This window comes from Panicum hallii, chromosome 3, assembly GCF_002211085.1.
Source record: "Panicum hallii strain FIL2 chromosome 3, PHallii_v3.1, whole genome shotgun sequence".
Lineage (NCBI taxonomy): Eukaryota > Viridiplantae > Streptophyta > Magnoliopsida > Poales > Poaceae > Panicum > Panicum hallii.
The window spans coordinates 56,334,636-56,350,731 of NC_038044.1; the positions used below are offsets into that span (position 1 = coordinate 56,334,636).

Here is a 16,096-nt window from a genome sequence, read left to right on the forward strand (position 1 = left end):
TTGCAGTTCGTTTTGACAAATTATTTTTATAAATTTTTCTATGTATGTAGATATAATATATATTTAGATGCGTAGCAAAATATTTATATATAAATTTGCCAAAACGACCTACAATTTGGAATAGAGGAAATACCATTTAAACATATTTTAAAAAGAAAAAAGAGAAAAGAGAGAAAGGGAAACAAAAATCCAGAGTACCCTACCGTTGAAAGAAGCCAGGGAAATACTAAACCGCAGAAAACTAAACGAAAAATAAAATAAAATCCAAACAGTCTAGGGTTTTGCGTCTTCCGTGCGAGTTATCCCCAGGCCGCGACGCGCCGCTCCTTCCTCTTCTTCCCCTGCGCCTCGCCCGCCGACCTCGTCCCCACCCCCTCGCGGCGGCGAGCCGGAGCGTCTCGGCTGTTGCCGCCCGGGGTCCGCGGAGCCCCGACGCCTTGGCGCCACCCGTCCCGCGGGCCGTGGCGACGGCCCCCTCGGCTCTGGTGGCGGCCGTGGCGGCGGAACCGGGAACCCTAGCGGTTGACGAGGTTAGTCTCACTCCCTCCCCATCGATGCCTGGGCTATTGCGCGCGGCAGTCGCCGGTGTCTCGCGGGGCGTTCATTTGGATTGCCGTCTGCGGGCAATGGGAAGGGCCGCGGGGGAATCGGGGTCGGGGCTGGAATTTCGAAACCCTAGATGTGTTGATTTTTTTTTTGGTTTCTTGATCAGGTGACAAGGTGTTTATTTTAGGCGCGTCGGCGGGGCAAATTGCGTTCTTGCACCATGTTATTGGTTGAGAAGCCCTGTTTTACCGGGTACCATAGATTCCAAATCGAGGTCTTGTGCGGTGCGTGTTCCAATAACTAACTGGTTACAACGAACAGTTGGTTGAATTGGGGATTGGGGTGCACTGTGATTTGTAGGATATTAGGTCTTGGAAGGATTGTGTTCCTGTCAACGAATTCATGGCTCTTGATCCTGCCTCCGGCTCGAGTTAGGGGTACAACTGTACGAGTTTGCAAGATTTCCTGGTCTGCTGGGCAGGTAGTCTGTAGCAACCCCAATTGAGTACTGATTTGCTTGAGTTAGGTTGAAATCATGGCTTTGAATGATGCTCTAGTTTCGAATCGCGGTCTTGTGAGGTGTGGGTTCCAATAACGGGCTTCCACCTCTGGGGTTTAGTTATAGATATGAAAAAAAATTGCCAATTGGGACTGCACAGTGGTTTGTAGGGTATTATTCATGCCAGGACTGTGTTTCTGTCCATGAATTAGTGGCTCTTGATCCTGTCCTGTTGACTAAATGACTAGTAAGGGTAATTGGCTTGATTAGGCAGGTAGTCAGTAGCAACCCTAGTCAAGTGAGTCTTCGCTGGCTTGATATAGGTTGAAATCATGGCTTTGCAAGGTGCCATAGATTGAAATCGTGATCTTGTGAGATGTGGGTTCTAATAACTGATTACCACCATTAAGAATGGCTATACAAATGAGTAAGCCGTTGGTTGGGATTGGGGTGCATGGTTGTAGGGTATTAGCTGATGCATTTATGTCCATGAATTGGTGGCTCCTTTTGTAACTGACTCCAGTTAGGGGCATGAGATTGCAGGATGTTTGGTTCATGCTCTGCCAGGTAGGTAGTCAGTAGCAACATTGGATCTGGGAGGTTGGGATGGAGAATGCTGGGACGGAAAGGAGGATGAGTTATTTTGTATAGTTGATCTGGCTAGGTTCAGAAATTTTATAATTTTCTTATTGCTCTGGATTAATTATTAGTAGTGGGATGCCTTATTTTTAACAGATAGTTGGATTCTATTGGCTATATCTATTCGATTCTTAAATTTTGAGTAGCACGTACCATGTACTATCAGATAAATCATCATCAAATGTTTAATGTATTTGGGCATGGTTGGGTATTATTGTGTCTTCTTGCATACTATGACAGCATGCCAGTACTATTTTCTGTTTTTATGATCAGTCCTGGAATTTAGCTTGAGTGTTTGAAACTTTGACTGCACATGTCATCCTGTACCTTACTTTGAAATGTGCCATACTGTCCCTTTTATTTCTTGACAACTGTCATAACACCATGTGTATCTTCTCCATTCAGAGACTACTAGGAGTTCATCAAAGTAAATTGTTCATCAATTTGTTTTGAATATAAACAACTGAGCCTACATGGCTATGGTGCCAAGTGATTCCTCACATCATGGAGCTGTGGACAATAGCCCCAATGGCAAGACCCAGGGTTGGCGTGAGGAAGCCAGGAAACTTGGTCCGTCATGGTATTTCAGTAGAAAGGAAATAGAAGAAAATTCTCCATCCAGGAGGGATGGCATTGATTTGAAGAGAGAAAATGGCCTTCGAAAGTCGTATTGCAATTTTCTACAAGAGTTGGGCATGAAGCTTAAAGTGTAAGATTGGATACATTGATCTACTTCTACATTTGTTGGCTTTCTTTGCTTTCACTTTCTAAATTCTAAGAACACTCATTTTTAAATGAAGTGCTACTTAAGTGTTGCCATAATGCTAAAGTTTTTTGAATATATGTTTGGTACGTCAGCTTATGTTTGCTCATTTTATGTAGTAGTTTAGGTGGACGTTGTTATGGGATGCACATATCTACAGTTGTTTAAGGGACCAGGATATTTATCTATTTCCCCTCTAGATAACTGTAGTTTTGATCAAGATGTTCATACTGTCATCGTGAAGAGAGAAATTTGTGTAGCTACTATTTTATAATTTAAATTTTGTTATATTTGATAGTCTGGCATTCGAAAATGGGTCGAGGTTTTGCTGGTGTTCATTTTTGTTTGCATGGTTGATCTTGGTTTTTGCATGCTAAATCATGACATTTTCCTTGATGGTCATAATCTTGATGCAAATTGTATTGCTGTTTTTAGGCCTCAAGTGTCAATTGCTACAGCTATGGTATTCTGTCATCGTTTTTACCTTCGCCAATCCCTTGCGAAAAATGATAGACGGGTAAGTGTTATTCAATGCCTGTCTCTTTTTGTTTTTCAATGGTTAATTAAGCTTACCTCGAGCTTCCAGGTTGCTACTGAGATTAGTTTAAACAAGTGGTTTTCCTTTTCCATTTTGTATGCCCGATTAGTATTAACAGGATCTTGACGGTTGACAAGAGATTGACAGATTCAAAATTTCACATTCCCTTTGGTTTCGTGTTAGAAACTGAATACTACTAGTATGACGTAAACTCTTTGATCCTGTGCAGTTATTTTTTTTAAAGAATTCTATAAAATATGTGCCAATGCTTCTGAATCTAATATCCATACAGATAATTGCCACAGTTTGTATGTTCTTGGCTGGAAAAGTTGAAGAAACACCTAGACCTTTGAAGGATGTCATCGTGGTTTCTTACGAGCTTATTCATAAGAAGGATCCTAATGCTGTTCAGAGAATCAAGCAGCAGAAGGTGATGGATTAGGTTGTCTGTTATATTGATCCAGAAGTACTGACACTTGACTTTGTCCAGCATGAATATCACTATTGAACTTCATTGTTGCATACCCTTGGGAACCAGTGTGTGTTTAACTTTGTAACTTGTTTCATCATACACTGCTAGGCTGTAGTTATATTCTTGTATAAGCTATTCATTCACTAAATTTAGCTAATTTTAAAAAAGTAGATTTTTGCTATATCTAGATTCAAATCTCACTCGTAAGTCTTGATGAAAGTAGTTGAGATCCACTTTTCATCCTGGATTTGAGGAGCACATGCTCCTAATATCAATGTTTAACAGTTTATGATGCTTAGTAAACATTTTCTAATCTAACAAAATAAAGATGGCCATCAGTTGTTGCCTTTGTGTGCTTCCGTTATCAGTTTGTGGTTGCATAAAACATGCTCAGGTGCTACCAAAGCTGAACAATCTGAAAAAGCATTTCTTTTAAAAAAATTATGCTCCTTTTTATCAAGAGCGGACATTATGATAGTGCTCTCTTTCTCCTCTTCCTGTTTCTGAATCCACTTAGGATTTGTTTTCTTCATGCACTAGTTCTTATTTGATTCGAAAACGATATTTCCCCGTTTATGTCATAGTTATTTCTACTGATATTAGTGTATTTCCCCTTGCAGGAAATATATGATAAACAAAAAGAACTTATTTTGCTTGGGGAGCGAGTTGTACTTGTAACACTCGGGTTTGACCTGAATATTCATCATGCTTACAAGCCCTTGGTTGAAGCAATAAGGAGATTCAAGGTTGTTGAAAAAAGTGCACTTCCTCAGGTTGCCTGGAATTTCGTAAATGATGGGTATGCTAATGCTACCCTTGCTGTCTTTTGAAATTGCAGTTCACAGTTGTGTATCTACTACACTTTAAAAATGTTGTGCACTGTACAGGCTGCGTACTTCGCTTTGCCTGCAATTCGAGCCTCATCATATTGCAGCAGGTGCTATCTTTTTGGCTGCTAAATTTCTCAAAGTGAAGCTTCCAGCTGAGGGTGATAAAGTTTGGTGGCAGGATTTTGATGTCACGCCACGACAGCTTGAAGGTTGGTCCTTATTTGCAAAGTCTGATGAAATGTTTCCAGTTGCTCTATGCTGTTCATTTGTTCAGCATATTGGTTTGGCCTCCATTGGTTGAATTGTTACCATGAGTTCAGTGTGTCAAATAGATGTTCCCGATTCCTGTGAAAATCTTGGGTTTTAACGAATTTACAAACTTCATGATACTTTAACTTGATGACTTTGTGTTTTCTTTAACTAACAGTTATTGGTATAATCTTCATTGAACTTGTATTTAGGCTAAAGTAGGATACTCGGATGACATCTTTCTCCATGACATTAGTTCATTATATCCTACATGCACATGGTCTATTTTTCTTATCATTGTTTCTAAAGATGAAAATACATTATACAATTTGGATTTTTAATGTCATAACTTTTTCGTGCCTCAATTCATTACACAATTTAATTTCCAAAAACTGTACCTGTTAGCCATTTGCTTGCCTGAACCAATTCATTTTCCTGTTGCAGAGGAAAGTAGCATAGTTTCAAGGCTATTCTAAGAAAAATAGCTACAACCAGAAGTAAACATAGTTTAGCTAGCCTATAAAAAGGGTGGTCAAATGAGGGCATTGCATTAGGCAATTTTCTGGACATATCATGCTATTCCACCCCAAGATATGGGCTTGTTTTTGTCTATTGGGAAATGGAGCATCTTGTTCCAGCTTGATATTTCTAGGTGCTACGTGTCTATATCTTGCTATATTGCTGCCTTTTTCTTTGTGAGGTATATTGAAGTTACAAATGGGATTTTGATAATGTACACATTTCTTTTTATTATTAATATTTACCTTGCAGAGCTATGCTGTATCTTTGGAAGAGCACTGTTCCAAACACAATTAGGTTTTAATAATTCACAAAACAATGATGATCTTCTAACTTTACTGGTGACTTGTCACCTAAACCGTTGTGCTTGAGAGGCCAAGTTCCTGACTGTGGTAGAAACCAAGAAATGACACAAGTACCAGCCACTTTCCAGCTGCCAGAAACCTAATAGCCTCTAAAGGCCAGCAATCAAATTCTATTAGGTCCCACTCTGTATAGTTTAATGTTAACTAGGCATTACATGGAAATTCTTATTTACTATCCTAACTATTAGTTATTATTATTTTTTGTCACAATGTGGTCTGAGATGCAAATATCTCATCTGACAACCAAAACATTTCTGTCGTCCATGATTGCAGAGGTTAGCAATCAAATGTTGGAGTTGTATGAGCAAAACCGTACGCCACAGGCACAACCATCACAGGGAAGTGAAGCTGAAGGGAGCTCTGCTGGTGTGCGCAATCAGCATTCATCTGTAAAATCTGAAGGAAACTCCAAGGAACCATCTGCCAAACTGTCAAATTTGCAGCATTCTTACTTGACAGGTGCTCCAGGTCACCGTGATGTTGGACACTTGAATTCAGACAAGCATATTTCTGGCCATAAATTGCTTCAAAACGACAATGGTAACCATGGTGGCAGCAAAGATAGGAGCAGCAAGAGTGGAAGTAAATCTGATGCTGGTATGGACAGGTCCCATCATGACAAAAAATCCTCCCCAGGACATCATTATTCTAAGTCCAGTCGTGAGTTCCGTAATCCAATCGAAGAACACATACCACATCGATCACATGAAAATTCTAATGAAACAGGAGATGGTGTTCTTGGTGGCAATGAAGCTCCTGGTGTGTCAACATCAAGGATGGATGCGATGAATAAAATTGACAAGGATAAGGTAAAAGCAGCATTGGAGAAGCGAAGAAAATCAAAAGGTGGAGTTGCTGCAAATGTAAATGTGATGGATGATGATGATCTACTTGAGAGAGAGCTAGAACATGGTGTTGAATTGGCTGTTGAGGACGAGAAGATCAAGCAGGATAAGATGCAGACTTTGTCCCATGATAGCATGCCTCCAGCGGATCTTCAACATGTTGACTATGTAATGGAGAATGGTTACCACGGTGAGAAGAGTGGGTCAACGACTGCTGAAGATGGGGAGTTTCCGAGGGACAGTAAAGAACAACACCCTCAATCATTTGATAAGCGAACTGATGGTTCCGAGCACAAGTCCCAGCAGGGTGATCACACATTGAAGCACCACAAGGGCCACGATGATGCTCAGCTTGCTGGAAGACATGAGCAGGATGGAAGAAACGACTACAAAAGGCCTAAGCTTGAAGGTGTACTCGATAACGAAGTGTGATTGTGGACCAGTTTGCTTGAAACTGGTAACTACATGCAATTTGGCACGGAATTCATTGTATGATAAGATAACACATGTTGCTGGGCATGTGTTCACCAGTGCCTGAGGATGTTGCATTGCGATGTGAAAACTTCAGCGCTGTGGAACATCAAGATGTCCATAGTTTTTGTGCGTATTTGTCCTCCGTAACTGATGGCAGTTTAAAACTGTTCCTAGATCTGCACCGTGGAGTATCTTGAAAGTCGTCCTAGCATGTTCAATGTTCCAATGAACATTGTAATATATGCACTGAAACACACTTCAGATAACAATTGCATTCATTTCTTCCATGTGATGTTTCAGTTAAAGTGGTGCAAATGTTTTGTTTTTCTGTAATGATCTTTGCTAGTAGCGCTGAATGTATATATCTTACCCGGTATTAGGGTGTTTGCATTTTGAAGTTTACATTCTGTAGGTATTTATTTAAGTGACGTACTTATTAAACTTTTGAGTTTAAAATCATGATTTAAATCAGCTTATATTTTTAGCAGCTATGCAAAATTTGAGTTACATAATGCCACGTCTATGTTTATGTTTTGGTCAGTTGACCAAGTCTTTTCAGTATATACTAAGACATTAAAAGGGTCAATTGTAGCATTAGGGGTTGCAACATGTTTATGTTTTGGCCTTCCAAATGTGTCAATTGTAGCACAAAAGTGAGTCACTGATGCGTGAAACTGTTAGACGATGCAAAGTTATGGTAAGATGCCCACTTGAGACGCCACCAGAGTAAACAATTAGGAATACGCTTCATTTTTGTTTTTACAATAGCAACTACATTTACAGGGGAATACACATTTCTCAGTCCCAGATGTATCAACAATAAGAATGCACCATCCATAATAATAATCTGATATAAGCAAAGGATGCTAAATGTTCCCCAGCACTTCCCAAATTGGGGTGACCGAGCCTTCCAACCAAATGTCTCACGGGGAAACAAAATGTCCACAGCAGGTAAATGGAGCTCAAACTGAAATACCAGCAACAGTTTAACTGGGCACGAATCAGAATGATGGAGCTGATGAAATGCAACAATTAGTAGCGTTATCACGTCCAGAGTGTTAGTGTCGAAACTCTTACTCTCATCGAGAGGATGGCAGTTTACTTCATACACAATGCAAGGCCAACCTGAGAGGTTGGGGATATATATTTATAGCTGGCCAAGTCAACCAAGCATATGTCAAGATGCTAGTCTAAAGCTAGTGATGCCTAGTCTAAGATGCTGTCCTAAAAGCTAATCTAAGATGCTATCCTAGTTGGGACAGCAAGACCACCATGCCGAGGACCACAAAGACCAACGGTACAAAGACTTATCCCATCATTCTCCCCCTAAGTCTTGTGCGTCGTCTTGTGGGAAAGTTGGACAATCCCGGTCCGGGAATAGAGCTCAAGGAACTTGATCCTCCCCTTGGGCTTGGTGAGCAGGTCCGCAAGCTGGTCCTTGGTGTTGATGCAGTTGATGCTCCCTTCCTCCAAGCAGCCTTAGATGAAGTGGTACCTCACCCGGATGTGCTTGCTTCGTTCATGAAAAAAGGGGTTCTTTGCCAGGGCCAGAGCGGATTTGCTGTCTACCTAACCTCCACTGCTCCAGTGTCTCTGCCGAGAAGGTCACCAAGCAGTCAGGCGAGCCAGAGCGCTTGAGTCGAGGCGGTGGAGGCCGCTATATACTCGGCCTCGTAGCTGGACAGAGCCACCACCTGCTGCTTGACGGACTGCCAGCTAACGAGGCACTTGGCGAGGAAGAAGAGGGTCCCGCTCGTGCTCTTGCTGGTGTCGATGTCGCCGGCATGGTCGCTGTCGCTGTACCCGATGAAGTGTGCCTCCCCAGGACACCTCGGGTAGTAGAGACCATGGTCGAGAGTCCCCGCAACGTAGCGGATGATCCTCTTCATAGCCTATTGGTGCTCCGTCGTTGGTCGCTGCATTAATAAGACGCCAGTATTGCATAGTGTCCACCTCCTCCGTCGTGCTGTCGCGGCTTAGCTTCAGCCTCTCCTCCATCGGAGTGAGAGCTGGGTTGCAGTCGGTGAGCCCAGCCAGCTCAACGACGCGCTTGGCGTAGGCGGTCTGTCGAAGCGTGATCCCAGAGTCGTTCTGGTGCACCTCGATCCCCAGGTAGAAGGAGAGAGGTCCCAGGTCACTCATCTGGAAGGTGGCCTTCATCTCTTCCTTGAACGCCGCCACCTCCGCATCCTTGGTACCGGTGATCACCAAGTCGTCGACATAGACACCCACTAGCAAGGCGTTTCCTCCATTGCCCCGCTGGTAGATAGCTACCTCGTGCGAGCTTTGCTCGAAGCCCATCGCTTTGAGCGTGGAATCCAACTTGGCATTCCACGCCCTCGGTGCATGCCGCAAGCCATAGAGGGCCTTGCGCAGGCGTAGCACTTTGCCTTCCTTGTCGGGGATCGCAAACCCCGACGGCTGGTGCACATAGACCTCCTCCTTCAAATCGCCGTTAAGAAACGCCGACTTGACATCCATGTGGTGAACTCGCCAGCCTTCCTGGGCAGCCAGCGCAAGGAGTCACACGGACTCCATCCGTGCCACAGGGGCAAAAGCATCGTCAAAGTCGATCCCCTCCCGCTGCATGAAACCGCGTGCCACCAATCGGGCCTTGTGCTTGACGATGGCGCCGGCTTCATCCCTCTTCAGCTTGAACACCCACTTAAGGGTAATCGCGCGGTGACCAGGAGGGAGGTCAGCAAGCTCCTAGGTGCGGTTCTTCTCAACCGCGTCCATCTCCGACTGCATCGCGGCATGCCATGCCGCGTGTCTCTCGGCTTCTGCGAAAGACCAAGGCTCGCCGTCATCGCATGCGAGGTGCAACTGCGCCTCCAGATCGCGATTACCAGTTCCAGCATCGCCGATAAGGTTCTCCATCGTACGATACCGCAACAGCTCGCTGTCGTGGTACACGTCGATGCGCTCCTCGTCATGAGAGAGCGGAGTAGCGAACTCCACCGGGCTATGCTCGACACGAGCTGGTGTTGGAGTAGTCGTGCCCGGAGGGGTGGCCGGTGGTGCTGGAGTGCGTGGGGTCGCCGGCGGTAGTGGTGTTAGAGAAGAGCTAGTCGCAGCCACAGTCGTGGCTGGAGAGCGTGGCGCTGCCGGAGTAGCGAGCGCCGGGATCGGTGGAGGCTCAGGGACTAGGGTAGGCACGCTCGGTGAAGGGGAGCTGCCTACTCCCCTAGCTCCCTCGAAGTGGACGTACTCGATAGTGAAGTCGCCGTACGTCGGAGTCGAGCCGTCTTCCGCTGCCTTGTCCCATGCCCATCCTCGCCCTTCGTTGAACACTACGTCGCGCGCCGTGCGCACACGCTGTGTCACCGGGTCAAGAATGCGGTAGGCCTTCGAGCCCTCCGCGTAGCCGATGAACACCCCCGGAGTGCTCTTGTCGTCGAGCTTGCCGACGTGGCCAAGCTCCTTGGTGAACGCGAGGCAGCCGAAGACCCGCGGGTGGGAGACCGCTGGCTTGCGCTCATGCCAAGCCTCATACGGCGTCCTGCCGTTGAGAGCCTTGGTAGGCGAGCGGTTGAGGATATAGACCGCCGTCACCCCCGCCTCTCCCCAGAAGACAGCTGGCATCCCCCTCTGCTTGAGGAGGGCCCGAGCCATCCCCACAACCGTCTGGTTGTGCCGCTCAACGACGCCATTCTGCTGCGGGCTGTACGGCACGGAGTAGTGGCGCTGAATGCCCCCATCAGCGCAGTATGACGCGAATTCCGTGAATTTGCCGCCATTGTTAGTGCGTAGTACGCGCCGCTTGCGTCCGCACTCCGCCTCCGCAGCAGCCTGCGCACGCCTGATGGCGTCCGCAGCTTCTCCCTTGCTGCCGAGGACCATCACCCACATGTAGCGGGAGAGGTCGTCGACGAGCAGCAGGAAGTAACGTCGTCCTCCCGGTGTGGCTGGTGTAACCAGGCCACACAAGTCCCCATGCACGAGCTCGAGCCGCTCCTTGGCTCGAAAGCTCGTCTGCTGGGGAAAAGGGAGTCGCCTCTGCTTCGTCGCGTGACATCGCAGAACTGCTCCAGTGGTCGAGGCATGGCAGGCCTCGCACCATCTCCTTGGCACTGAGCCGCTTCAGGGCCTCGAAGTGAAGGTGCCCAAAGCGCTCGTGCCACTGCCACGCCTCGTCGTCCAGACGAGCAGCGAGGCAGAGGGGCTGTGCCACCTGCACATTAAGGACATAGAGTCGATTTGCGCCTCTGGTTACCTTGGCAAGAAGGCGACGATGGCGATCCCAAATCCTCAGGACTCCGTCCTTATCATCTAGCTGTCCCAAGCTGATGATAGAGTTCCTTAACACGGGGATGTAGTAGACTCCGGTGAGCAGCCTGTGCTCACCAGACTCGGCGGTGAAGATGACGGAGCCGACGCCTTTGATCTCCACGCCGGAGGCATCCCCAAACTTGACGGAGCCTCGGACGCTGGAGTCAAGCTCGGTGAAGAACTCCCGCCGTCCGGTCATGTGATGGGTAGCGCCGGTGTTGAGGCACCACCCGTCAGTCTTGTTGTTGTTGGAGGCGTCGCCGAGAAAGGCGTGTGCCCTCGGCTCGTCCAGGTGGAGAAGAGCCGCTATGGCTGATGCCACTGGAGGTAGCTCGATGCTTGCGTGTGCCAGGAGCAGAGCTGGCTCCTCCTCCTCCACCTGTGCGATGTGGACCTGGCCGCGTCATGGCTATCGACAGTCCCTGGCCCAATGGCCAACCGTGCCGCAGTTGTGGCAGGCGTCGTCTCGTGCCAGCTTGTGCGCGCCGGCGCCGCCGCCCTGGGCACTTCCTCGTACCCCGGCCTAGGCGCCCCCGCGTGCCTTGCGCGGCTTGCCACGCCTGCGGCCGCCTGTCGAGGAGGAGGGGGGAACCCTCCTCCCGTCACCCTGGCAGGCCTCCCACTGTTCCCAAGTGAGAAGGAGCTTCCCACCATGGTGATAGGCCCCGAGAGAGGCTGCGGCTCATTGCTGTCGATGACCTTGAGGCGACCTATTGCCTCCTCGATCGACATCATGGAGAGGTCCAGCAGAGACTCGATCGGGCGAGCGATCTGCTTGTACTTCTCGAGGACGCAGCGAAAGAGCTTCTCAACAGCTCTCTCCTCGTCGTAGGTGTCATCGCCGTACTGCACCATCTTCTGCAGCAGAGTGTTGAGGTGGAGAGCAAAGTCATCAACGTCCTCACCTTGCTTGAAGGCCAGATTCTCCCACTCCTTGCGAAGTGCCTGCAGTGTGGACTTGCAGGCGCGGTCGCTACCGATGCGTACCGCAGCGATGGCGTCCCAGGCCTCCTTGGCAGTCCGCTTCTTTGAAAGCGAGAACTGCATCTCAAGCGGGACTGCGGTAATGAAGTCATCCAGCGCCCGTCGATCCTCGTCGTAGTCGACGTCGCCGTACCGAACTGCCTCCCACATGTGCCGCACCTGGAGCCTTACCCTCATCACCGCGGCCCACTCGACATAGTTGGTGTTTGTGAGGGTAGGCCACCCACCGCCGGGGCCAATGTCCCTGACAACCGCCTGGATCCTGTGGTGACCATGGCGCCGGTCTGGGGAGGGAGAGCCGCGCCGCCTGTAAGATCCGCGATCTCCGTCGACCCGGCTGCCGCCGCTAGGAGTGCAGCCGCCACACGCGTCCCTGCCAGAAGTGCCGCCGGCTCGTCCACGCCTGTCTGGGCTGCCGCCACCGCGCCCGTGGGGGTGCGCGGCTGCCCACTGCGCCGCCCGCTCTCCCGCTGCTTCCCTCACCTGCTTGAGTTCCACGTCGGTGTCATCGTCGGCAGAGGCAGAGCTGCTGATGCTACTGCCGCGTAGAGCCTTGAGCTCCACTGCCGCCGCACGCGCTGCATCCGCCGCCGCTGCTGCTTCCACTTCCGCCCTTGCTGCTGCCAGTTCCGCCGCCACCAGCCTTGACGCTCTCGCCGCTGTCGCGGCGGTTTCTGCCGCCACTCGCTCGCGTTCCTCTGCTGTGGCGAGCTCGGCCTCCTGCCGGTGCCTTCGCGCTCGAGGCGATCGAGCGCTGAGACTGTCCTTCGGACATGGCGCGCTAGTGGGGGGCTGCTGCGTCGGGAGGAGGCGGCCTCAGACGAGCTGCTGCCCATCTGCGCAGGGGAAGAGGGGTGAGCAGGGACAGCAGGTGTTCTTGCTCCCGGCTGAGGACTAAGGGAGGCGTGAGAAGGAGATGAGCACGAGATGTTTAAGGTATAGGATAGAACGGCTCTGATACTACTAGTTGTTAGTATCAAACTCTTACTCCCATCGAGAGGATGGCACTAGAAGTTGGGGCAATTTTCTGGTTTACTTCTCACACAATGCAATGCCAACCTTAGGGGTTGGGGATACATATTTATAGCTGGCCAAGGCAGCCAAGCATATGCCAATATGCTAGTCTAAAGCTAGTGATGCTTAGTCTAAAATGCTGTCCTAGATGCTGTCCTAAAAGCTAGTCTAACATGCTGTCCTAAATGCTATCCTAAAAGCTAATCTAAGATGCTATTCTAGTTGGGGCAGCAAAACCACCATGCCGAGGACCACAAAGACCAATGGTACAAAGACTTATCCCATCACAGAGCTTCAGTTAGTTGACATCATAGAAGGATTCACTGCAACCACGCTCCTTTTGATTTTTGCGGTTCATAAATAGAAACTCTGACCTGCGAGATATTACCATCACCAAGCTATTATGTGAATTGCAGCGCCACAGAATTTGCAGGAAACAATCAATACCTAAGAGGAACATCAATAGAATCCATTTTGGTTCCAATAACACACATAAGAGCTTTTGGATCAATTAGTATCTTTACTCCTTTATCTTCCACAAGCTCATCAAACTCCCCCTAAGTTGATACCTAGCTATTAGAAATTCAGTCCTACAAGCAAGTGATAACTAATTGAGTCAATATATAGCATGAATTAGCGAAGCAGAAATGCTTGCATATTAGTAGTCTTTCGGTAAACATCATGATGGCTTTAACCGTTTTTGAGCAGTTCACAGTTTTTGCAAAACAGTATGTTTGGCTTTCCATCTTTTTAAAAAGGATGCACTTAAGTTGCTTATTGTATTCAAAGACACTATGTAAATATTGTAAAAAAGGAGGCTTTAGAGGGTTAACCAGCTAGGGTTCCAAAAAAAGAGAAACGAACCCCATTTGTCTGCCTGGTGCTGACCGTTCCATCATCCATATGATTTGCCGAAGCCCTTGCCCACCTATATGCAGCCACTAGGTGGTACTGTCAATCAAGTAGACTATTAAAAAAGAAAACTTACTCTTGGTGAAAGTGTAAAACTGCAAAGAAAGTTGTTTTAATACTTAACCTAGACCCTACCATATTTTCAATAGAAGAATAGGTGTTCCAAGCTAACATTTCAGAGTATATTAGAATGTTGCTTAAAACATACAACAGTCAATAGAAGAGTAGAAGAAATATCATACACAGTAGAACAAAAATGTAAAATATCTGTAAATGCACTGCATATCTATTTTTGTACCTAAGGAACAGCGATTTTTTTTTTTTGTGTTTACTGGAATGATTAGCTATATGCTGGAAAGCTGAATCTTGTTAAAGATGAGAAAGATGCCAGTTAAACTAAATGCACTCACTGTATTGGATGTCCAACAAACTACCCTACAAGGTTTCTACCCTATCAATAGAAAAAGTGAACTTCAGGGCACGAACAAATGGACAGTACACATCTAAATTGTATTTATGTACTCAGCTGACAGTTCTTAAATGGATTGAGTGCCACTTTATTTGACATATCCCTTCTAAATGGTATAGTAAGTTCACGACAAACATCACTGAGCTATAACAACTTAGCATAGAAACCAAACTTTTTATGATATACAGATATGATAAAAGAACAGTGACAAATATACCCAGCTAAGAATTGCATTCACAACCGTCCAGAAATTTAAATAACACAACAAGAGCAAACTTCTCTATATCAAGATCTTGTACCGGAGAACAGAAACAGCATTCCAGCATAATTTCTTACTGTGTATGACAATCCACTGCAACCACGTGCCTTCACACCAAGCCGAAGATAAGTATGTTACCGGAGGCCAAGCAGATGGTGCACCCTAGATGCCACCGCATCAGTCACTATCACAGTATCATGGCTTGCTTACGGATGGCAGGCCCTGCCTTCTCTGCCATCACCTTCAGCACAGAAGAATGTCACATTTCAGATATGTTTATTTCTTTTGACGTGGGCTTGATCTAGAACTTCGTCTAATCAGCTCCATCCATAGATGCAAACAAATCCAAGGCGGATGTTTTGGGAACGTGATTTGATAACCCAAGTGTAGATATATCCAATCCGGAAGGCCATGGACAAATCCTACCAAAACATGCTGGGAAATAGCCTGCACCTGCGCCTGTAGACCCTAAATCCAGTGCCGTCATCTGGCATCAATCTGGGCGCGTCGACACCTCATCAGACTCCGACCGAATCAGAGGCACGGATGGGGCCAAAGGAGTCCACCGCTAATCCAAGGAAAGAACGCAAGATTCAGATTTGGTTTCTCGCAGGCGAGTTGGGATTCTGTACCTACGGAAGAAATCAACGCCAGGTCCGGATGGAGATGACCACCGGACTCAACGCCAGCCCACCATCGGCGGTGGGGATGTCGACGACGGTGCGCTTCGGTTCGGTGGTTGGAGGCGGCTCTGGCCTTGGCGCCGATGACGAAGAGGGCGACGAGCCATCGATATTTTTTTTTTTTAAGTTGACGAGGGAGCGATTTTACCTTTTGTTACAGGAAGAAAAATCGCCTCATGTTTTTGTTTACTTTTTATTTTTGCTGGGCTTGTACAGAGCCACTAATTGGGTACTAAAAGCCCTACATCGTCTTCGCCTCCAAAATCAAACACAGGTGCCTATTGGTGGAATTCGGCCCAAGATCAGCAACAATTTTGCTAGTATACAATAGGCTTATCTGGCAGAGTTGAGAAGTTGAACCATGCAAATTTTAAAGCGCATGTAATAAATTAAAATGGTTTAAATTTTTGTATTTAATATAATTACTTTTGATAAAAGTTAGATAAATGGATCTAGAGTTGGTGCTCTACCGAACAGACCTAGTACTTAGGTAAGAAAACACCTTAAGAATATTAAAAAATATTAAAAAGAGAATGGTAGGAGAGCCTCTACCTATTTCTTTTAATAAAATATTAAAATAAGAGCCCCTACATCGGTGTCTAGTCCATATCTTCTATTCAGTTTACTTTTTTCCCCTAATGGATTGCTACATTCATGGGGTTCATGTAGGTTACATTGGTAGATTTACTTACTTATGGATTTTGAGGGCGAAAGAATTTTCTGCTCCTATGTACCTGAACTTTGAGTTCATATGCTGTGGAGGA

At 46.9% G+C, this 16,096-nt stretch overlaps 1 protein-coding gene across 4 annotated transcripts; it reads left to right on the forward strand.

Annotated features, from left to right (window-relative positions):
* The first annotated feature begins 276 nt into the window (after window positions 1–276).
* On the forward strand, window positions 277–7,054 carry LOC112887507 (cyclin-T1-4-like). 4 transcript variants are annotated; one of them, XM_025953693.1, is made up of 8 exons: window positions 277–530; window positions 713–830; window positions 2,090–2,393; window positions 2,883–2,964; window positions 3,278–3,415; window positions 4,078–4,256; window positions 4,345–4,496; window positions 5,694–7,054. In XM_025953693.1, exons 3-8 carry the CDS (start codon window positions 2,158–2,160, stop codon window positions 6,695–6,697), a joined length of 1,791 nt encoding a protein of 596 aa, XP_025809478.1. In that variant the 5' UTR covers window positions 277–530; window positions 713–830; window positions 2,090–2,157; the 3' UTR covers window positions 6,698–7,054. The 4 variants fall into 4 exon arrangements, with proteins under 4 accessions (XP_025809478.1, XP_025809476.1, XP_025809475.1 ...); XM_025953691.1 differs by having other exon boundaries at window positions 713–798; XM_025953690.1 differs by lacking the exon at window positions 713–830.
* Window positions 7,055–16,096: the final 9,042 nt, after the last annotated feature.